The sequence below is a fragment of the Hyla sarda genome, chromosome 5 (assembly GCF_029499605.1).
Source record: "Hyla sarda isolate aHylSar1 chromosome 5, aHylSar1.hap1, whole genome shotgun sequence".
Taxonomy (NCBI): domain Eukaryota; kingdom Metazoa; phylum Chordata; class Amphibia; order Anura; family Hylidae; genus Hyla; species Hyla sarda.
In genome coordinates this window covers 68791512-68815808 of record NC_079193.1, presented here as the reverse complement: position 1 = coordinate 68815808, position 24297 = coordinate 68791512, and the positions used below count along the sequence as shown (strand labels likewise).

Sequence of the window (24297 nt, the reverse complement as noted above, 5' to 3'; positions counted from 1 at the left end):
CTTATTGTAATGAATAGACAGAATGCACAATGCTGAACGTTTCAGTGAGTAGGGGTGCAAATCACATGGTCCAAGACCAAAACGGAGCAGATAATAGCATATAAATTAACTACACAGCATTGTATGCCATACAGGTGCCAAACAGGCCCCAGCATAACATATTTGCTGGGAATACTTCTTTAAGAATCAATGATAATATTATTGGTGGACTTTGGTTCTTTACAGGTAACACTTTATCCCAGGTGGTCTCAGATATTAAAGGTCTTCTTAGTGAATGAGCTTTACATAAGAATTAATAAAACCTACATAAAACATCACTTTTTCCCTTTCTCATAATAAAATGTGAAATCTCCTGTTAATCCTGCAGTACACAGCAAGTAGCGGGAATATTAACACAATGAAAACATAACCATAAAATACACGGAGAATAATACTGAGCTGTCTTAATAAAAAACATTTATTACCAGAATTCTTAAAAATCATGTAATAAAAACGACACATAACAAACACGAATGTGTTCTTCAATTATACAATAGAAAACCTATGAGATGTCACAGAGACTGATCAGAAGATCACATCTGTGAGAGTCCACATGCCGGGACTCCCTGCTCTGCAGAATTGTATGTCTCATTTGTCATCACTGCTCTAATACTGCTTGGAAATGAATCAGTTCATGATAAAGCCTCCTTTTCACCAATGTCCGTACACTTTCTGGGCCCTTTACTAACCACTAAAGCCGTGATCATTTGGTTTAGGTTAGCATATTACATTTGAAGAGCCCTTGCATAAATTTTTCATAAATAATTCTTTACTAATCCTCTGCGCTTACAAAATATGCACATTAAACCACACTCCTGCACAAAACATATAGCCAATACTAAGTGATGTTACACATATGACTGCAACTACCAGGTGTAAAATTACACCCGTATACATTTAACATCCAATAGGGCTTTGAAAATCTATTCTATAAACGTGTACATAGGTAGATTATTGAGAGAATAGCAAGATATAATAAAAGCTGATGTACATTCACTACCTTACATTGTCCTTCACTTATTTTCCTAGCTATTTTCTCCTGTCTTTCTTCACAGTCCCACCAGTTGCTCCTGCCAGATTCAGCATGTGAAGTCATATTTTCTGCCAACAAAGTTTTTCAGAAGTCTCTGTGTCTGAAGCCTCACGATCACTGGACCGGAGTTTTGTGACATCACAACTCCGCCCCTTGTGACGTCATTGAGGGGGTGAGGAGTGATTTCACAAGGGGCAGAGTTGTGATGTCACAAGACTCCGGTCCCGTGGTTGTAAGGCTTCAGACACTGAGCCTCCAGCGCTGCGTGCAGCTGAGACAGGTGGGTGCTGCATGAGAGATTGCATGGTCCCCAGCTGCGGGACCCCCAGGATCAGACATCTTATCCCCTATCTACTGGATAGGGGATAAGATGTCTTAGGGCCGGAGTACCCCCTTTAAGTTCAATAGGCCTATTGGATGTTAAACTTATATGGGTGTAACTTTGCAACTTTTGGCATTTTTAAAGCATGGTAATTGCAGTGGGGGGGGGGCCACAGTCGCTACAATGAGGAGCATTATTATATTTCTATAGAAGCAGTGTGGTGCTGGTGGATCCTATTCTAGAGAATACCCTAACCTAGCAAAGAGATGTAGACTCCCACGGGCCCTGACAAAATGACCAGTCCCCTTCTGCTCTATGAGCTCTCCTAATACCAAGAGATAAATTAAGGGGGGTAGTTGTTTTGATACATAGGTTTTATACCATTTTTAGAGACTTAGGGGGTAATTTATCAAGGTCCTGCAAATCCAATGAGTGTTGTCTGGGTAGGGTTACCTTGGTGCACAATTTACGCACAGATATATAAGGTGCGACTTTTACAATTGTCACACAGTTTTGTGCAAAGGCCACTCCAGCCAGGACCAGGCACAGGCAGCCAGGCCCGACTGACTGATAATTGGGCTCCACATTAGCTTCAAGTCACACATAACACTGCATTGATAAATGGTGAACAAAGCTGCGCCTGCTGCACAATATTTGTAAAAAATCCTCAACTGTCTAATGTTTCTCAGTTAAGCATGCAGAAATCCATGTGCTTGCTTCTGAACATACCCTTTCAGATGCATGGAACCGATTCTGCATGTGCATACTGTATATTTTATTTTAAAGGGAACCTGTCACATTGAAAATGCAGTTCAATCTGCAGGCATCATGTTATAGAGCAGGAGGAGCAGGAAGAACCTCCGCTCCGGGTAGTTTCATCTTTCACATGTCGCAGTGAAATCATGTGAAGAGTGCCTGGTGATCACTGTCAGTCCCCATGTGGGACTAATACAAAATAAAATAATAATAATAAAAGTAAAAATAAAATGTACATAAAATAAAGTATAATAAAAAAAAATCAAAACAATACACATATTGTATTATTTATCCCGCTAGTTGAACACTGTAAAAATAAAATAATAATTGCCATGATTGCGGCATTTTGTTACTTTGCCTCCCAAGAAAAAGAAAAGGAAATGATCATTGAAAAGTTGTACCAATAAAAACTAAAACTAAATCTACCAATAATTCCTATCCATTAAAATTCCATTCACTGAACTTTCAATAAACTTTATTCTTTCTGTGCTGTTTCCATTTTGAATTGATACCGTAATTGTCATGACTTTTCACATGACCGTGGATGCTTGAATCACTGCACGTTCACATTCAGCATAGCGCTTCAGAAGAGGCTGGTAAACCTAGAGGGGGAACATATAGATGAGAATTAAAATAGATGACAAGTTCTCCAGCTCCTAAGGCTAAGTTTCCACCTGTTTTTTTGTTTTGTTTTTTTTTGAAGGGGGGGGGGACGCCAAGAAAAACGCCAATTCTGCCGCATGGCGTTTTTACAGCCCAAAAACTCTGCGACCAGATGTTAGCTGTAAATCAATGAGAAATCACAATAATTATTTTTCCACTTGGTGTTTTTCAGTTTTGCGTTTATTTAATCCTTTTGGCGTTTTTTTTTACTCTTTATAAGCTCCTTGCCGGTTTTTCGCAGCATGTTGAGCCTATGGCATTTTTCTCCCATAGAAGTCTATGAGAGTATAAAAACGCCAAGAAAAATGCCATGTGGTTTTTAACTTTGGCGCTTTTGCAGGCGGTTTTTATTCTTTTTTAGACTTTTATTCTTTTTTGGACTTTTATACCTTTTTAATAAAACAAAGATACAGTAGTGATGGAAAAAAATTTTATTTAACGAAATGTATCTTTTTTATAACAAAATTTTTATTAATTGTTAAACAGGGATCAATTTATGTGCACGGGCAGGGCACTAAAAATGTAGGCGACAATAATAAAAATGTAGTGTGTGTGTTTTTCACTTTTGTTCTTTATTTTTTACATTTTTTAGGTAATACTACTCAGGGCTGGATTAACGTAGGGGCGGATGGAGCGGTAGCTCCAGGCCCCTGTGTTAAAATAGGCCCGGCGGCCCACACAAATGGCCCGCACAGACCAACCGGTGCCCACGACAATCAAGCCTCTAACTCCCGGATTTGCAGCCCGAGGAACGAAAGTTTGTGAATGTGAAATTTGTATTGCCCGATGCCCGGGACATGTGGTTCCGGGCACCGAGCAGGTAACTTCTTCAGGCATCCTTCATGCCGGAAGACTTCACTTACCCCGCCCTCCTCCACGTCACCGGTTGGCCGCCGCGAGTCTGATGAGGGACGTCGCGCATGTGACGTCCCTCCGCAGACCTGCGCAGGACGTCAATGAGAGGAGAAGCGCAGGACGTGTGTGTGTGTGTGTGTCTTTGTGTGTACGTTTGTGTGTCTGTGTGTGTATATATGTGGGAGGGATAACAATGCTACCTAATGTGGGGAGCCTGCTACTACCTAATGTGGGGAGCCTGCTACTACCTAATGTGGGGAACCTGCCACTACCTAATGTGGGGAACCTGCTACTACCTAATGTGGGGAACCTGCCACTAAACCAAAAAAGGGAGGAAAAAAGCTAATTGGACATAATGTCATACCAAACTCCAAAAATGGGCTGGACAAAACTATTGGCACCGTTAACTTAATATTTGGTTGCATACCCTTTGGAAAAAAATAACCAAAATCAGTCGCTTCCTATAACCATCAATAAGCTTCTTACACCTCTCAGCCAGAATGTTGGACCTCTCTTCCTTTGCAAACTGCTCCAGATTTCTCTTTTTGGAAGGGCGCCTTTTCCCATCAGCAATTTTAAGATCTCTCAACAGGTGTTCAATGGTATTTAGATCTGGACTCGTTGCTGCCACTTCAGAACTCTCCAGAGCTTTGTTGCCATCCATTTCTGGGTGCTTTTTGACGTAAGTTTGGGGTCATTGTCCTGCTGGAAGACCAAAGATCTCGGACACAAACCCAGCTTTCTGACACTGTGTGTACAGTGTGACCCAAAATCCATTGGTAATCCTCAGATATCATGATGCCTTGAACACATTCAAGGCACCCATTGCCAGAGGCAGCAAAACAACCCTAAAACATCATTGAACCGCCAGCATATTTCACTTTAGGTACTGTGTTCTTTTCTTTGTAGACCTCATTCCATTTTCGGTAAACAGTAGATAATGTGCTTTACCAAAAAGCTCTATCTTGGTCTCATCTGTCCACAAGACGTTTTCCCAGAAGGATTTTGACTTACTCAAGTTCATTTTGGTAAAAAGTAGTCTTGCTTTTTATTTGTCTCTGTGTCAGCAGTAGTGATGAGCGGTAGGGGCCATATTCGAATTAGTGATATTTCGCGAATATATGGATGAATATCTGTTCGCAATGTTCGCAAAATTCATATATTCCCTATGTTCATTTTTTTCCATGAGAAAATTCATAATGAAAATCGCATAGTGATAAAAATTCGCATTTCGAATATTCACGCTCAACACTAGTCAGCAGTGGGGTCCTCCTGGGTCTCCTGCCATAGCGTTTCATTTCATTTAAATGTCGACGGATAGTTTGCGCTGACACTAATGCTCCCTGAGCCTGCAGAACAGCTTGAATATCTTTGGAACTTGTTTGGGGCTGCTTATCCACTATCTGGACTATCCTGCATTGACACCTTTCATCAATATTTCTCTTCCGCCCACGCCCAGGAAGATTAGTTACAGTGCCATGGGTTGTAAACTTCTTGATAATGTTGCCCACTGTGGACAAGGAAAAATCTAGATCTCTGGAGATGGACTTGTAAAATGAGATTGTTGATATTTTTCCACAATTTTGGTTGTCAAGTCCTCAGACAGTTCTCTTCTTCTTTTGTTGTTGTCCATGCTTAGTGTGGAACACACAGACACACAATGCAAAGAACTTCTCTCCTTTTTATCTGCTTCCAGGTGTGATTTTTATATTGCCCGCACCTGTTACTTGCCCCAGGTGAGTTTAAAGGAGCATCACATGCTTGAAACAAGCTTATTTTTCCACAATTTTGAAAGGGTGCCAATCATTTTGTCCAGCCCATTTTTGGAGTTTGGTGACATTATGTCCACTTAGCTTTTTTTCCTCCCTTTTTGGTTTAGTTCCAATACACACAAAGGGAATAAACATGTGTTTAGCAAAAAATGTGTTACTGCAATCCTTTTCTGTGAGAAATACTTCATTTTCTTGAAAAATTTCAGGGGTGCCAACATTAACATTGTCTCGTACAAACAGTGCTCATAAGACAATATTCAAGACTATATAGATTGTATATCTAGTGGGGTCAGCGCTATTAGTACTCCTTTTTTGCAAATATTATGGTTTCTGTACCTTTCAGATACCAGTTAAAGTGCTACCAGTTGTAGCTGATTGGTATTGTGCCTATATATATATATATATAGAGAGAGAGAGAGAGAGAGAGAGAGAGAGAGAGAGAGAGAGAGAGAGAGAGAGAGAGAGAGAGAGAGATATGCAAATCATAAAATGTTGCAGTATCTTGTAATACCTTTTTTTATTGGACTAACAGCATTTTGTAGATCAAGCTTTCGGGATTCCTCCCTTTATCAAGTCCAAAGCAAATCTAAGCTCACAAGCAGAAGACACAGGTTACATCTTACAAATATGCAGGGGTTAAGACAATAGATGTGGAGAATTCACACTAAGATGGGCCATAAATTGTCCTGTTATGGGAACATAGACTGAATAGATAAGGATGAGAAAAAGGGGGAGGGGAGGGGGAGCAGGGGAGAGACTGGAGCAGGACATAGTGAGATGTAAAAGAGAACACAGTGCAGGTTATAAGAGAATACAGTACAGCACAGGTTATAAGAAATTTTGATAATGAGATAAGAAGCTCAAATCCACATTAAGTCCCCTGTTTTTCGAGTCAAAATACAGTATCATTTTGGCTTCAAATGTCTTTCTCTCGAGTGTTTTTGAAGTTCCCTCTCAGTATCTTGATTGTAAGGTCATGTATGGAGTGGCCTGTTTGGGTAAAATGGTGTCCAACTGGGGTGCAGTAGTCATTTTCTTTATGGCGGGCAAATGATGGGCACTGCAATGGGGACCAGGATGGCACCACAATATGCCAACCTATTCATGGCTGACCTTGAACAACGATTTCTAGACACACAAATTCACAAACCCTACAGATACTACCGTTACATTGATGATATTTTCATCATTTGGACAGAAGGAAACAGACATTCCATCAACCGCCACAAAGAAAATGACTACTGCACCCCAGTTGGACACCATTTTACCCAAACAAGCCACTCCATACATGACCTTACAATCAAGATACTGAGAGGGAACTTCAAAAACACTCAAGAGAGAAAGACATTTGAAGCCAAAATGATACTGTTTTTTGACTCGAAAAACAGGGGACTTAATGTGGATTTGAGCTTCTTATCTCATTATCAAAATTTCTTATAACCTGTGCTGTACTGTATTCTCTTATAACCTGCACTGTGTTCTCTTTTGCATCTCACTATGTCCTGCTCCTGTCTCTCCCCTGCTCCCTCCTCCCTCCCCCTTTTTCTCATCCTTATCTATTCAGTCTATGTTCCCATAACAGGACAATTTATGGCCCATCTTAGTGTGAATTCTCCACATCTATTATCTTAACCCCTGCATATTTGTGAGATGTAACCTGTGTCTTCTGTTTGTGAGCTTAGATTTGCTTTGGACTTGATAAAGGGAGGAATCCCGAAAGCTTGTCTCTACAAAATGCTGCTAGTCCAATAAAAAAGGTATTACAAGATACTGCAACATTTTATGATTTGCATCTGCATCACTGGACTAATACGGCTACTTAAATTTACTATATATATATATATATATATATATATATATATATATATATCTACATACAAACATATATGGATATGTTCATTTGTATTATATGCTACTTTTTATACTGTATGCTGTATTGGTAATCACTGTGGTCACCATACTTATTATATTATATATGTGTATATACATATACACATGTGTTGCCACTTACTTTATATGCTGTGTCAATCGTCACCTTGTAGTAGAGGCGATTTCCTTCCTCAGAGATGTCTGAGGAAGGAAATCGTAATTTCCGAAACCCGTTAGAACTTTTCTGACCCATATCAGGAACTGTAGTGACTTCACTTACAGCTGTAGGTCATTCCACTCTATCCACCATATCCTGAGGAGCTGCTTGTAGACACCGCCGTCCAGGGCAGTCTCCCAGTGCACAGTAATTCTACAAAACAGCAGGAAGCATTGGGAAAAGGAATAAGTTGCCTTTACTACAAGGTGACGATTGTCACAGCATATAAAGTAAGTGGCAACACACGTGGATATTTATACATATATATATATATATATATATATATATATATGTATAAAAAGTAAGGTGACTACAGTGATTACCAATACAGCATACAGTATATAAAGTTAAAAATAAAAATGAACATATCCATATATATAGAGAAGGCCTGACTCACTGACTCATCAACGCCCAGCCTAAACCCTTGGACCTAGAAAGCTGAATTTTTTCACAGGTGTTGTTTTTAAGACGTAGACGATGAATAAGAAAGGATTTTTCGAAATTCAACCCTTAAGGTGGTGAAAAAGGGGTTGAAAGTTTGTATGGAAGTCCGTTATTTTTTAAGCTAAAAGCATGAAATTTTGTTTTTAGGCTAACAATTACAGATAAAGAAACACGTGTTTTAACATTTTCTAAAATTCCACCCCTGAAGGGGTGAAACGGGGGTTCAACGTTTGTATGAATTAACCCCTTGCCGTAGAACGACGGGTACACCTGGCGCTGCGGCACGGGAGGGTTATGAAGCGAACTCAGAAGCTGAGCTTGCATCATACCCGCACGGTCCCGGCTGCTATCGGCAGCCAGGACCTGTGGCTAATGCCGGACATTGCCGTTCCGGCAGGTGTCCGGCATTAACTCTTTAGACGTGGCGATCAAAGTTGAAAGAATTTGGGTTGTTTGGATACCCGTAGACTTTACCCAGTGTGGCCTCATTACTATAGGATCGTAAAAAGTAGATCTAGGTAACCCCAAATTCATCACGAGCTAAGCCGTGAGCAAAAGCTAGTATATATATATATATATATATATATATATATATATATATATATATATATATATATATACATATATATAAAGGCACAATACCAATCAGCTACAACTGGAAGCACTTTAACTGGTATCTGAAATGTACATGGACCATAATATTTTCAAAAAAAGGAGTACTAATAGCGCTGACACCACTATGTATACAATCTATATAGTTCTAAAATTTAATGTTGTAGCAGGGAGCCATTGAGGGTTGTCTTAGCAGCTGCACGAAATCCATTTGCCCCAGTGTTCAAAATACCTTTTAATATCCAGGACTGTTTTAATGGATACCTACAGCTGCGTAATATGGCCCAGCAACTCAATGTGTGTATGTATATATGTTCCAGAATAGTACAGTTAAAGTTAAATTAACTCTATCCGACCCTCATTTGCGAGGGTGTTTTTTTTCTATGGGACTTCCAGTACATCTGCTGATCACATTACTGTCAGACTGCTTAGATTGCCCAGGACTTTTAAACATCCCGCTGACTGTCCAGCAGGCAGGTGCAGATAATATGTAGTGCAGAGGATGGGATATGAGTACTGGCTATAAGTTGGGGATATAAGGATAGGATATGAGGATGGGATATAAGGACAGGATTTGAGATCGGGATATGAGGACATAATACTAGGACTGGATAAATAGTTGGGATATGAGGAGGGGATATAAGATTGTCATATAAGGATGTTATTGTTGCTTTTTCTGGTTTAAGTTGACAGTCTGGACAATTAAGTAGACCAATACTATTGAGGGAGAGGGAAGAAGGGAGTAATAATGGGGAGACAATAAGGAGGGTGCATGTGGGAAGGTCCGTGATATTTTTTCTTATTTCCTATGTTTTTTCTCAGCTCCTATCCTTTTTTCTGTGTATAGTATATAGTATATGTTTATAGTAGCATATGGTGGCGGGCTCACTAGGGAGGTGAAAGAAATTGTGGACCTGAGCTAGGAAAGAGAAAATTCATGTAATTCTCTCATGGCGGATTGCTTTGCCATGGTGTATTTCTTTCTTTTGTTTTGTTTTTTTTGTAATACAACATGTAATGCACGGCTGGTTGTTAGGTATTCGTAAACATTAGGAGACGAACAATGTACTGCATGTTTTCTTTTTATTGTATCCGTTGGCCAACTGAAAATAAAGAAATTATTTAAAAAAAAAAAGATTAATACTATACAAATTCTGTTATTCTCTGTATTTTATATTTTTTTAAAGAAATTATTTCCCTTTAGATGCCAGATTATTTTACAAATTGGGCAAAGCACAATTAAAACAACATTTCCAAAATGAATTCAATTAGACATTCAGCCATTAGCAGAAATGTCACACATGTAAATGTTCCCCGCTGTATGCTGGAGTATCAGTGTGCATCACCTTGATCTGTCCCAGCAAGTGCTAATAAATTCTTACCCCATCCTGAGACTAATGACAGCCACCAGTCGGAGACATCTCTCTCCTTATCTGTTAGATGTGGTAATGGCAGGAAGAATTCTACATAACTGCATTTGGCTATCTGTTCATGTAGAAATAATCAGCTGATTTCTATGTCTATCTATAGTTTAGCCATCCTGACAATGTTCACAGCAGTCCAGTCATGGAGAAAATCACACGACTGGAATGTACAGTATTGTTATCAATGTTACTGCAGTTTAGACATTTTTGTATAATATAAATGGCAAATATGATTATTTTATGTTTCAGGCAGAAATAACAGGTAGCATTTTACATCAGTTATCTCTAAAAACATAAGCATTTGTATTGGACCCCCTGAATTTATTATGGTGATATCATTTCTACAAAACTGGCCACACAAATAGAGGCTTTGGGGGGAATGGGAATTTATTAAGATCCAAATAAGCCTATAGAATTGCGAAGTCGCATTTATGATGCAAGAAGGGTTTCCTACAGTTTATGTACTGATTTATGATGTGTGACTTTTGCAAAAGTCAAACGGTTTTGCACAACGGCCACTCAAATTGGGACCAAGCGCAGGTACTCAATTCGCGTTTAAAAAATTTTCAGCATTTATTAAAAAAAAATGCAGGCCTCTTGACAAAGCCCGGTGCACATGTGGGAAAAAAAGATGCACGTAAATAAATGGCCCCCCTGTATGCCCAGAACCAAGGAGACAACTACAATTCTAATAGATAATAGCATCTGTGGTGTCAGCGGGGTGCAATGCAGGGTAGATGTTATAACCCAAGGGGCAGATGTTATTAACCCCTTCTTGTCGTGAGGCCAGGGCATGGTTTATCCTTAATCACCCGAATGTAATAACACTGGTCCTGGGCTAGGCAGGGGGCAATGAAAACACTAACGCCAAGTTATGGACAAACGGTAGCTTTGCTGAGGGTAAACAGATGACACAGTCCATGCAGTACAGACAATATCCCAAGGAGGTGACCAATGATACAGGGGGACCTCGCAGGCTTTCTGGGACTTGCAGTATGTAGAGACACTTTAGTGCCGGCCATGGTGACTAGACAATTGACTTGACTGATGACTGACTTGTGACTGACAAGATTATGACTTTAGTTTACTTAAGCTGACTTTAGGCTTGAGGCATACAGTGCTCTGGACACACTCTGTAAGAAGTCTTGACTGCACTGGACCTTAGGAACTAAGAGAGAGATTGCAGCCCCTCCCCTGGTTATATAGGGGGGCTGTGCAAGGAGCCCATAGGTCCTTTGGGGGGGTCACCTGGTCACTAGTGCCTTCTGGGTAACAATCACATGGTATAACAATTAAAGAAAAAGGACATTATTAATATTCCAACTTATATACACAGGGGATAATACATAAAGGGGGCCCTGGGGACATGGAGAGATTCTGCCTAACAGGGCAGGAGAAGTACGGGGAAACACCATCACATACTGGGCTACCACACATCTATATAAGAATGATTCACTTACAGCTCAGGGCTGTAACTAGTTTCTCCCTCCTTTATTTGCCAAGATTCAGGGAAATAATAAGTCATTTGTGTATTTAGTGCCAATACATGCTGAAGCACTATTCAAAGATTGTCATCTCTCACTGTCTCCATTGGGGCTGTCAATATAAATTTCAAACTAACCTGTTTTACAGGTTATACACCATAAGGTGATTTTAGTACCTACCTGCCAGACAATAATGGACATGCTTAGGTAGGATCTGTGCTTGTCTTTGAGCTAAATGGCTATATTGTGAGATTACCATGTGTATATCTTTTTGTGAACTTGGTATTTCCTGTTGGAGTCTGTTCTCTCAAACTACACATCCCATAGTTCCTTGTTTGTAAGTGTGAGGTCACTTTTCTCCATCCCACACATCAGCGACCCCGCCCATTAAAACACAAATGAGCTTTATTGCATTAAAAAGACCATTGTTTTCTAACCAGGGCGACTACAGCTGTTGCTAAATTATCTATCTCTGTTAAAAATAAATATTGCGGTGAAAATCACAGAAGAATTGCGAGACCACATAACACACAGGTACAGATACTATATTATGAACTACACTAACTTTACTGCCTCCTGGGATATCCCTTTAAAGTATATCTGTCATTTGCAAACACTTTTTATATAAAGTAGACAATAACATTATATGTATATTTGTAAAATACATTGGTTAATAAAGTTGTATATTTTTGGGTAAAAAAAAATGCTGTCCCTGTAGCTTTTGCCGTGTGGGCAGGACAAGCAGGGCTCTGTGCAGGCTCCTGGATTGTCAATCAGCCTGCTGTGTGAGCCAGGTGCATGTTGTAGAGCCTCAGTGCACAGAGCCCTGCTTGTCCTCAGTGTACAGAGCCCTGCTTGTCCTTAGTGCACAGAGCCCTGCTTGCCCTTAGTGTACAAAGCAGTGCTTGTCCTCAGTGCACAGAGCTCTGCTTGTCCTTAGTGTACAAAGCAGTGCTTGTCCTCAGTGCACAGAGCTCTGCTTGTCCTCAGTTTACAGAGCCCTGCTTGTCCTTAGTCCAAAGCAGGGCTCTGTGAAGGCTCCTGGCTTGTCAATCAGCCTGCTGTGTGAGCCAGGGGCATGTTGTAGAACCTCAGTGCACAGAGCCCTGCTTGTCCTCAGTTTACAAAGCCCTGCTTGTCCTCAGTGCACATAGCTCTGCTTGTCCTCAATGCACAGAGCCCTGCTTGTCCTTAGTGCACAGAGCCCTGCTTGTCCTCAGTATACAGAGCCCTGCTTGTCCTCAGTGCACAGAGCCCTGCTTGTCCTCAGTGTACAGAGCCCTGCTTGTCCTCAGTGCACAGAGCCCTGCCTGTCCTCAGTGCACAGAGCCCTGCTTGCCATTAGTGCACAGAGCCCAGCTTGTCCTCAGTGTACAGAGCCCTGCATGTCCTCAGTGACAGAGCCCTGCTTGTCCTTAGTGTACAGAGCCCTGCTTGTCCTCACTGCATAGAGCCCTGCTTGCCCTCAGTGTACAGAGCCCTGCTTGTCCTCAGTGTACAGAGCCCTGCTTGTCCTCAGTATACAGAGCCCTGCTTGTCCTCAGTATACAGAGCCCTGCTTGTCCTCAGTGTACAGAGCCCTGCTTCTCCTCAGTGTACAGAGCCCTGTTTGTCCTCAGTGTACAGAGCCCTGCTTGTCCTCAGTATACAGAGCCCTGCTTGTCCTCAGTATACAGAGCCCTGCTTGTCCTGGTACACTTACCGTATTTATCGGCGTATAACACGCACTTTTTAGGCAAAAATTTTTAGGAGAGAAGCGGCGCCGACAGAGAACGGCGCGGCGTATGACGTCAGAGCGCCGCGCCGTGCATAGCAGCGACGCTGGGGACGCACGACGGAGGCCTGGAGCAGCGCGGACCCGACTCAGGTAATTATGCCACCGGGGATGGGGGGAGGCAATGGGGCAGCGGCGCCGGCAATGGGTGCCGCTGCCCCTTCTCTCCCCCTGGCTGTCGGCGCCGCTTCTCTCCCCCTGGCTATCGGCGCCGGCACCGATAGTCAGGGGGACAGAACGGGCAGCGGCGCCGATAACCAGGGGGTGAAAAGGGCCGACAGCAGGGCTCTAGACCCCAGGAAAGGCAGGGGGAGAGAAGCGGGCAGCGACGGCCTCTCTCCCCCTGCCTTTCCTGGGGGTATATCGGGGTATACACGCGCACACACGCACCCTCATTTTATCATGGATATTTGGGTAAAAAACTTTTTTTACCCAAATATCCTTGGTAAAATGAGGGTGCGTGTTATAGGCCGGTGCGTGGTATACCCCGATAAATACGGTAAGTGTGAGAGTAGACCAGAGGAAACTCTGTACAAATAGTAAGTTTTGAGACCAGGATCCCAGCACTTCAAAGCAACAGTACTAGCCACTGAGCCACAATGCTGCCACACATTACGGCACTGCTGAATCTCCAAAGGGGTGTGACGATATGGAAGAACTACCCACTGGATAGAATATATTGTTAAGAATTGACACAAACACACTGTAGCTGCTCAAAATCACTTGTGCATAAGGAGATAAGATACATTCTACAGAGAATTGTTAAGAGTGTATTTCACTGCAGTAAATCCACTATGACTACATTAATACAAAGCCTTGTTTAACATATGTAGAGTATTTTACCTTGTCTGCTTCAGGTCTTGGAGTAACTACTAGCTTATGTTGAGGCGTTTTCAGAACGTCCACAAAAGATGAGGATGAAGACTGCGACGCAAGTCCTGAAATTGATAAAAAGAATCTTAGGTAACTTGGGTGATCATCGATGATGAATGGTTCTGCTCAATGATGAAATAGCTTGTAAACTGCCTTTTGATTGTATACACCTTTTCCTTCCGTTTTGAAGGTCAAGCCTATTGTGGTATATATGTTCCCATGCAACATTTTGGGGATTCAATATGTGAGTATAAGGAAAAATGGCACATCTGTAACAATACAACAAAATAGTTACAAACCATTATATTGTATCCTTATCTGACCTTTAATAAAAAGGCAAAGGAAAAGTCTTGTACATGTGGATGCTTTCCTTCCCATCAATAATATATTTCACGGGGTACTCCGCCCCTAGACATCTTATCCACTATCCAAAGGATAGAAGATAAGATATCTGATCAAGGGGTTCCCGCAGCTGGGACCCCCGCGATCTCTGTGCAGCACCCAGCGTTCATTTAGAGTGCTGGATACGGGAGGCGGGGATCGTGACGTCACACTTCCAACAATAGACTTGCATTGAGGGGGCGTGGCGTGTTATGAACAAAATGTTCTGAATGCTGAGGCAGTAGATTACCCCATTAAGATCACATGGCTTCTGTGTGTGTAAATGTGGGCCTGGCTTGCTACTCCATCTCCTTGCAAGCCAGACCCCTTGTTCACATCAGTTAGAGTAGCCTTCCCCCTTTCCCTGTAATGTCAGGTATGATCTGAAGTAACTCTGGGCAGGTTTCAGCTGAATGGGAGGGTTCCTGACAGTTCGGAAGAGGGCGCTAGGACTGCCAGAAAATGCTGGAAAATAATGAATAGCAGGAAGTAAGACCAGAATAACAGAGCTGCAAAATTACACCTCTGACTTACCAGTGTACAGTGAAAATAGGCATTAAAAGGGGCATAAGTAAGTACTATCCAAGAGATATGGAGTATTTTTTATATGGATGTGGATAACCCATTCAAGCATGCCTGAGATAAATATACATCTGTCCTATGATAAAAAAATATATATAAGGGAAGACTAGATGGACCATATGGTCTTTCTGCTGTAAGTATTCTATGTTTCTTTGGGTGAAAGTGAATCGAGTGAAAAGTGATATTCAGTGATGAATAATCAAGCTTTATTGGCCAAGGAATAGAACATTTCCTCCATCATTTATGATATTAGGTGGAATATCAAGTAAAGCCCTGGAGATACATAAATCCTTTCCTGCGCAGCCAATGCACATGTGGACAAAGTGGGCTTGGTCACTTTTCTCTTTCTATAGATACAAAGTAGTTATAGTGATGATAAAGTCATTTTTCAGGATGATAATGCATCTTGCTTAGCTTTTTGTCAATAAAAGCATATCAGCCCAGTGACATGGAGGATAAGCAATCTTGTTCTCTCATTGGAGTCCTGACTACCATCTGCACTGCAGCAGCCTCCTTGATTTCAACACAACCTGCTGGCCATACTACACCTCCTATTATTCTCTCTTACCATACCAATAGCTCCCGCCTGTGCTCTAACATCCCCTGTGCATTGGTTTGCAGTTCTCCTACCCACTTCATAGGGCATTGGCCCGGTGCACAGCTCTTGTGCAGCCCAACTGCTATGACAGCGCTAAAACTCTTGGCAATAGTGGTGCAGGAGTTACACTCCATTACTACAGCCAAAGTACTGTTAACTGTTGAAGTGCTGACAGGCAGTAGGGGACAGACAGCATACAGAAGATTCACACATCAGAAAAGGAGGACAGTGTTATCTCAAAATGCATCGAAAAAATTGAGAACACTGGCTACAACAGATGGTCAACAAGCAACCAAGCAGGAACAAACCAAACCCACAAAGTAATGTTAAAGCACACCACAACACAGCACAATTGAAAGAAATTATTTTTGTCTCTTTTTATTTCTATTAAAAATATTCCAATTCTGATTTTGTGCATTCATTACTCAAGCACATAACTCGCACAAACTACCAGCCAACAAGTTATATAATATTCAGTTAGTGAACAAATGAATGGATACAATTCAATTCATCTCATATCCATGATTCATACATTTAACATGCAAAATAGACACATGTGAAATAGGGGTAACATAGAATACTGATTATATAGGTCCATGGGCACACATTCACACTTAAAGGGAACTTGTTGTGATTTTCAAACTGCCTGATCCAGGGCGAACCCCAGTGGCTTCTTCCTACCTCAAGCATTGATTGATAGATTTATTCTTATTTTTATTTTATTTTATTTTTTTTTATTTTTTTTTTGGGGGGGGGGGGGCTGCGCTTAGGCATGCAGAAGCCACTGTGGTATGCCCCTAAGACTTGTGGTTCAAGCAGTGTGAAAGTGAGGACATAATCCATTTTATCATATGCTGGTTATTTTATTCTCTCTTTTTTTTTTTTGCATTGCCTTTCAAAACATTATAATTTATAATAATTTATACCATATTTTTCGCCCTATAGGACGCACCGGCGTATAAGACGGACCCAATTTATAGGTGCAAAATAAAAAAAATTAAGATTTTGAACCCAATAGTGGTCTTCAACCTGCGGACCTCCAGATGTTGCAAAACTACAACTCCCAGCATGCCCGGACAGCCAACGGCTGTCCGGGCATGCTGGGAGTTGTAGTTTTGCAACATCTGGAGGTCCGCAGGTTGAAGACCACTGCATAGGAGGTAATACTCACGTGCCCCCGCCGCTCCGGACCTGTCACCGCTGCCCTGGATGTCGCTCCATCGCTGTCGCCGTGTCCCTGTCGTTCCGGAACGTCTCTGCTGCCGGCCGGGTATCCTCGCTCTTCGTCGCCGTCATCACGTCGTTACGCACGCCGACACACGTACACGACGACGAGGAAGGAGAGCGCCAGCCATACAGGGGATCCCTGAATGGAGAAGACACCGAGGAGGGCAGGTAAGGTCCCTCCCGGTGTCCTGTAAGCACTAACCCGGCTATTCAGTCGGGCTGTTCGGGACTGCCGCGGTGAAATTGTGGCGGTCCCGAACAGCCCGACTGAACAACCGGGTTAGTGTCACTCTCCCTTCAGACGCGGCGGTCAGCTTTGATCGCCGCATCTGAAGGGTTAATACAGGGCATCACCGCGATCGGTGATGTCCTGTATTAGCCGTGGGTCCCGGCCGTTGATGGCCGCAGGGACCGCCGCGATAGGGGTGTATTCGCCGTATAAGACGCACCGACTTTCCCCCCCCCCCAGTTTTGGGGAAGAAAAAGTGAGTCTTATACGGCGAAAAATACGGTACTTATTTTGCTAATATATTCTTGTGTAGTTTGTGCATATTGAGTGTTGGGGAGATCAGATTTATATTGCACAGCAGAGGTATTTTTAGGGAGTTAACACCCACAAAGAAAACTACACTCCACTCTTAGTAAATCAGGGCCATTCTGTTTATATGTACGAAAAGCAATCATTCTCGCATCCCAACATGTAAATTAACAGGTTTCAGATGCAGCACACAGTCCAATTAGGAGGGAATTTGTCAAAACAATCTGCATTATTCAAGACAAGAAATGTGAAATCCTATGCAGATGCATGTCACCGCTTTATTTCCTTGTTATTTGGATACTACTGACTAATGATTATTCCATGACCATATTGACCTGTTCTGCTTTGTACTGTGGAAGATAACACCAGGAATCGGAATGATTAAAGGAACTACTGTTAGAAGGACACCATTAACCCCTTAAGGACCGAGCATTTTTCAGTTTTTGCACTTTCATTTTTTCCTCCTTACCTTTTCAAAATCATAACCCCTTCAATTTTGCACCTAAAAATCCATATGATGGCTTATTTTTAGCACCACCAATTCTACTTTGTAAAGACATCAGTCATTTTACCCAAAAAGCGAAACCCCCCAAAAAATCATTGTGAGACAAATTTGAAGAAAAAACACAATTTTGTAACTTTTGGGGGCTTCTGCTTCAATGCAGTTTTTCGGTAAAAATGTCACCTTCTCTTTATTCTGTAGGTCCATACGGATAAAATGATTCCCTACTTATATAGGTTTTATTTTGTCGTACTTCTGGAAAAAATCATAACTACATGGACAAAAATGTATATGTTTAAAATTGTCATCTTTCGACCCCTATAACATTTTTATTTTTCCACGTACGGGGTGGTATGAGGGCCCATTTTTTGCGACGTGATCTGTAGTTTTTATTGGTACCATTTTTGTTTTGATGTGACTTTTTGATTGCTTTTTATAAATTTTTTCATGATATAAAAAGTGACCAAAAATACGCTATTTTGGACTTTTTTTTTGAATTTTTTTTGCGCATACGCCATTGACCATGCAGTTTAATTAACTATATATTTTTATAGAGCGGACATTTACGTACGTGGCGATAACACATATGTTTACTTTTATCTTTATTTACACAGTTTTTTTATGGGAAAAGGGGGATGATTCAAACTTTTATTAGGGGAGGGGTTAAATGATCTAGGGGACTATAACATGCATTACATTGATCTCTCATACTGTTCAATGCTATGCCATAGCATAGAACTGATCAGTGTTTCTGCCGCTTGACTGCTCCTGCCTGGATCTCAGGCACGGAGCAGTCATTTGGTGATTGGACAGCAAGGAGGCAGGAAGGGATCCTCCTCGCGTCCTGCAAGCTGTTCAGGAAGCCGTGATTTCACCGCGGCGACCCTGAACAGCACCACTGAGCTAATGTTTACTTTTGTTTTAGAGTTGATCGCCCCATCTAATGGGTTAATGCCCGAAATCAGCCTGATCGGTGATGTCCAGCATTAGCCGTGGGTCCTGGTTGCTTATAGCAACAGGGACCCACTGGGTATGATGGGCGCTCACCTGCTGAGCGCGCATCACACCTCGGAAGCCGCAGATGGACGTTAATGAATGTCCATTTGCAGCAAGGAGTTAAAGGGGTACTCCGGCCCGAATACAACTTATCCCCTAGCCAAAGGATGTGACGTCATGCCCTGCCCCCTCAATGCAAGTCTATGGGAGGGGGCATGATGGCCGTCATGCCCACTCCCATAGACTTGCATAGGAGGGGCGGCTCGTGACTCCACACGGGGTCGGAGTCGCGGAGCCGTGGTCGTCACACTGCACAGTCGGAGCCTCCAGCGCTGTAGAGAGCTCGCAAAGGTGAGCGCTGAATGACAGATTGCAGGGGTCCCCAGCGCCTGGACCCCCGCATTCAGACATCCTTTGGATAGGGGATAAGATGTATTAGGGCCAGAGTACTCGTTTAATGAGGGAATAGCAAGGAAGGCTACTTGGAAATTAGAATGCTGTTTATGAAGAAAGATAACCTGATAATTTCTCATCGCTACTACACAAATGACTGCTTCTTCTATAATCATGGCCATTGGTGAAATCGCTCCTCCCAGAGTAACTCCAAAGGATCCTGTCTCATCCACACAGTCACTGACAAGTAGTTCTCCAGCCCAAGTGCAGGTATTGAAGTCAGTGTTAAGCATTATGCTGCTTTGACTGGACATACATTTTAATTGAGCACTTGTGCAATTCAGTAAGTAGAAAAACAAAACACATTTCTTGCAGGTTTCAAACTTCTTTATAAATCCAAACAATTAAGAAAACAATTTTCCCCATTGCGTTGGATTGTTTCTGATGTTAACATAAAATGTTATTTTACAAAAAGAAAAATTGCATGACAAATTTTTTTAATTATTTCTGAAAGAAAGTTATCCATCACAGATAACACCCATGTGTACAGTTTATACCACCATTCAATGACCAGACGGTCACACCATGTGTAGCAGCAATAGATACAATCACAAGCTTCCTAGGGTTACAGACACACATATACAAGGGGAATTTCAGAAATCTCTGGCATTCACAGCGAAAAAACCCAACATGTGGGCACCAAAATCTGCACAATTGAGTGTGAATTTTCTACTGCAAATTTAAAGCAGATACTTGTGAGGCCTCTATACATTAGATTCCCAACAGATTCTGACGACATGATGTAAGGGGCAGCTTGTGTAGGTTCACTCTTAACAACATTAAAGGAAAACGGTCACCCGGTCACCCACATTAAACCCGATACACCGGGTTATAGTGTGGGTGAACAGCTGACCGATGCAGGGTTTGTGACCGATATACATACCTGTAGTCCGACACCCGGTCCATCTGAAGATCGGCTTCTTCTAGCACTGAATTGCGCATTGGAGGCAGGCCCTGCAGCTGGATTTGAATATTCATGGGCACTGGTCACGTGAGCGCTTGTGCCTGCTGAGCGCTCAAGTGACCAGCACCCATTAATATTTAAATCCAGATGGCGGGCCCACCTCCAACGTGCAATTCAGCGCTGGAAGAAGCCGATCTTCAGAGGGACTAGGCGCTGGACTACAGGTATGTATATCGGTCACAAACCCGGCATCGGTCTACTGTTCACCCACATTATAACCCAGGGTATCAGGTTTAGTGTTGGTGAATGGGTGAAATTACATGATCCTGTGGAATAGAAGTACTGGTTGTTGGATATTTGCCTTTATGTAAAATGTGTTGTGATAATGTTGCAGTTTTGTGATGTTTATGTGTAATTATCCAGTTCATACAGTTTTAATGCATTTACATTGTGTTACATTTACCTTTGTACCCTCTGAGTAAGAGAGCATATTCACATGCATTAGTTATACAGGCCCCATAGCACATCTAGGACCTTTCAGTATTTCAAACCAGACCTAGAGACATTATGGCTGTCAAGCTACAAATTGCCAAAATTACCTTCACTTTGCAGAGGGCATTCCAGTTTAAATTAGTGAGTACTACCACTATTATCTAAATAAAAGTCCATTCAGAGCCAACCAGTCTTCATATAAGAGGACTAGTGCATTTAGTTGAAGAGTAGCATGAAGCATAAAATGTATCTGGGGCCCCCACATATAACCTCACTCTACTTCAGGGCACTCAATTATTTTATCTGTTGTACTACCAAAGACTGTGCCTCCATATACTGGTAGATTCATCTGCAAGTTGTTCACTAAATACTGTGCTTTATTCCGTTTATTTCTGCGTCTGGCTCATTGTGTGGGCACCTAAAATCACCTATCCATCTGACCAGGTGCTACACAGGGTGTGCTCCTGGAGAACTCGAACAATCTATACCAACTGTGTCTGCCCATTGAACGTGGCATAACCGGTGGAATCTATTACAATTTTTTTTACTCTACAGAAGTTAGAAATTCTAGGCTGATTCATTTCTCAATATAGCTTTTGGTACTTTGTTTAATACAGAGCTCCAAAGCCCTCCACAAAGATGGAGCTAATTCCATAGAGTACGCTTAAGGAGCTAACTCTGTACTGTTCTACATTATGTACTTAAATTGGTATTCCTGGATGATTTTTTTATTTGACTATGCTACAGGGGCTGTAAAGTTAGTGTAGTTCATAATATAGTGTCTGTACCTGTGTGTGATGGTTTTCTCACAATTCTTATGTGATTTTCACCCCAATATTTATTTTTACAAAATGACTGTTGTCTCAGATTTTCCCCAGGTTGCAATGCGTCCGAGACCTGACTCACTAGTCAGCTGATGACAGGAAGCCTGTCTGCTGCTTCAATGGGTGGAGGGATCACTTGATGGGAGAGAGATCAATCTGCAACTAATGCAACAGCTGTAGGCACCCTGATTGAAAACCACAGGTCTTTTGAATGGATGCGGCTCATTTGCATTCACTTCCAGGCAGTGGAAGAGAGAGAGGTGGATTGTGGTAAATATAAAAACAAGTACACCAAGCGATTGTTGAGCTAGCGATTGTGTGTCTGTATACAAGAGTGGGAAGTATACATGTGAGTAAGTATAAAAGTGAGAGGACTTAAAATTAAGGGACTTTAAAGTTCAAGAAGTTTAAATTTAAATATTTTATAGTTTTTAGTTTTTTTCTGTTCATTTTTGCAATCCCCAAATCTAGTATGGCCTCCATGCTGGAAACGGCAGTCCAGTGTGCATCTTGCACAATGTATGCAATCCTTGAACAACAGTTTGAGGGTGCATATTGTTGTGTGAGATGTGTGCGAGTTGTTCATTTGGAAGCCCAGATCCTGCATCTAGAGGAGCAACTGGCAACATTGAGAAGCATTGACAACCTGGAGAGGAGTCTCCTGCACACTGAGCAAGTACTCTCTGGGGTAGAGGTGGGGGAGGATAGTGGGACAGAGGTGCAGGACAGTCAGGCAGTTAGCTGGGTTAAAGTTAGAAAATGGGGTAGAGGGAAAAGTGTCAGGGAGGCTAGTCCTGATCTGGCACACCCCAACAAGTTTGCCTGGGTGGCAGATGAGGGGGATGCCATTTCAGAGCTAGTGGTACTGCAGAAGGACTCTGCCTCTGACCGAAAGGGGGGGGGGGGTCTGCTCGGCAGGCCAGACAGGTACTGGTAGTGGGGGACTCTATTAGGGGGACAGACGGGGTACAAACATCAGCTTCCGGCAAACTGCCGGGGCCCCGTGCAGGAGATCACAAGGGGCCCAATGCTCAGACCCCCCGCGATCTATAACTTATCCCCTATCCTTGGATAAAGGATAAGTTATTTTTCACCAGACCACTCCTTTAACGGCTCCCCCCCCCCCCCCTTCCAAGGTCCAGGCATTTTAGTATAAGCAGCTAATTTTTTTGGTGGGGGTCTGACTGCTGAGACCCCCACCGATCATCTTGGTTGAAGTGGTTCTCCAGCTGTTGGAAAGCTAAAACTCCCATCATGTCTGGAGAGCCTCAGGCAATGGTAGTTTTGTAACAGCTGGAGAGACACAGATTGCACACAGTTTTACCCATCATCACTGCAGAACTTACAAGTGACTACAGCTCTGATGGGACAGTCAGGAGAATACACAACGATATCAGTGACCTGAGTGACGTCTTCTGACTTGAGTGATATCTTCTCTGTTATCCTTTCTTCTTCATCTCGTCCAGAGACCAGGTCTTCCTCCAGCTTCATCTTCTCTGCAGAGTCTGACATCCAGACATCGTTGGCTCCTCACTTTGTCAGCAGATCCTCATCCTCTGTAGTGTTGAGCGGCATAGGCCATATTCGAATTCGTCATATATTCGCTAAATTCGCATATTCGTAATATTCACGTATTATTTTCGCATATACGAAAATTCGCATATGCGAAAATTTGCGTATGCGAAAATCAGCATATGCAAAAATTAGCACATGCGAAAATTCGCGCACCAGTCTCACACAGTAGTATTAGAGGCTTCTTTACACCACACAAGCTGGAAGCAGAGAAGGGTGATCACTGTGATGTGTACTGTGAAAAAAAAAAAAACATGAATATTCGTAATTACGAATATATAGTGCTATATTCGCGAATATTCGCGAATTCGCGAATATGCGATATTCGCGAATAAAATTCGCATTGCGAATATTCGCGAGCAACACTAATCCTCTGTATGAAGACAGTAATCATTATAACCTTGCCAGAAAGTGTACCCTAAATAAAATACTGCCCACACTGTACCCTGAATATAATCCTGCCATACACTGTACCCACTAAATATAATCCTGCCACACACTGTAACCTGAATATAATGCTGCTCCACACTGAACCCGGAATATAATACAACTATACACTGTACCCACTAAATATAATATTGTCCACACTGTACCCTGAATATAATACTGTCAGACACTAACCTGAATATAATACTGCCACACACTGTACCCTGAATATAATACTGCCACACACTGTACCCTGAATATAATACTGCCACACACTGTTCCCACTAAATATAATCCTGCTACACACTGTACCCTGAATATAATACTGTTATACACTGTATCCACTAAATATAATCCTGCCATACACTGTACCCTGAATATAATACTGCCACACACTGTTCCCACTAAATATAATCATGCCATACACTGTACCCTGAATATAATACTGCCACACACTGTACCCTGAATATAATACTGCCACACACTGTACCCACTAAATATAATACTGCCACACACTGTACCTTGAATATAATACTGCTATACACTGTACCCTGAATATAATACTGCTATACACTGTGCCCATTAAATATAATCCTGCCACACACTATACCCACTAAATATAATACCTCTTATCCTCTGTGTCCTCATCATTCCTCATCACCCCC

The 24297-nt window shown here is 42.1% G+C and overlaps 1 protein-coding gene across 4 annotated transcripts in view; it reads right to left on the bottom strand.

Annotated features, from left to right (window-relative positions):
• Positions 1 to 446: 446 nt before the first annotated feature.
• XYLB (xylulokinase) overlaps positions 447 to 24297 on the bottom strand; it is a 238974-nt gene continuing 215123 nt past the window's right edge. For all 4 annotated transcript variants that reach the window (XM_056519632.1, XM_056519633.1, XM_056519631.1 and 1 more), the window contains exons 18-19: positions 14108 to 14202; positions 447 to 2752 (exon numbers count right to left, since the gene is read on the bottom strand). In XM_056519632.1, the coding sequence (XP_056375607.1) occupies positions 2681 to 2752; positions 14108 to 14202 (167 nt within the window). In that variant the 3' untranslated portion in view covers positions 447 to 2680. The remainder of the gene's footprint in view (positions 2753 to 14107; positions 14203 to 24297) is intronic.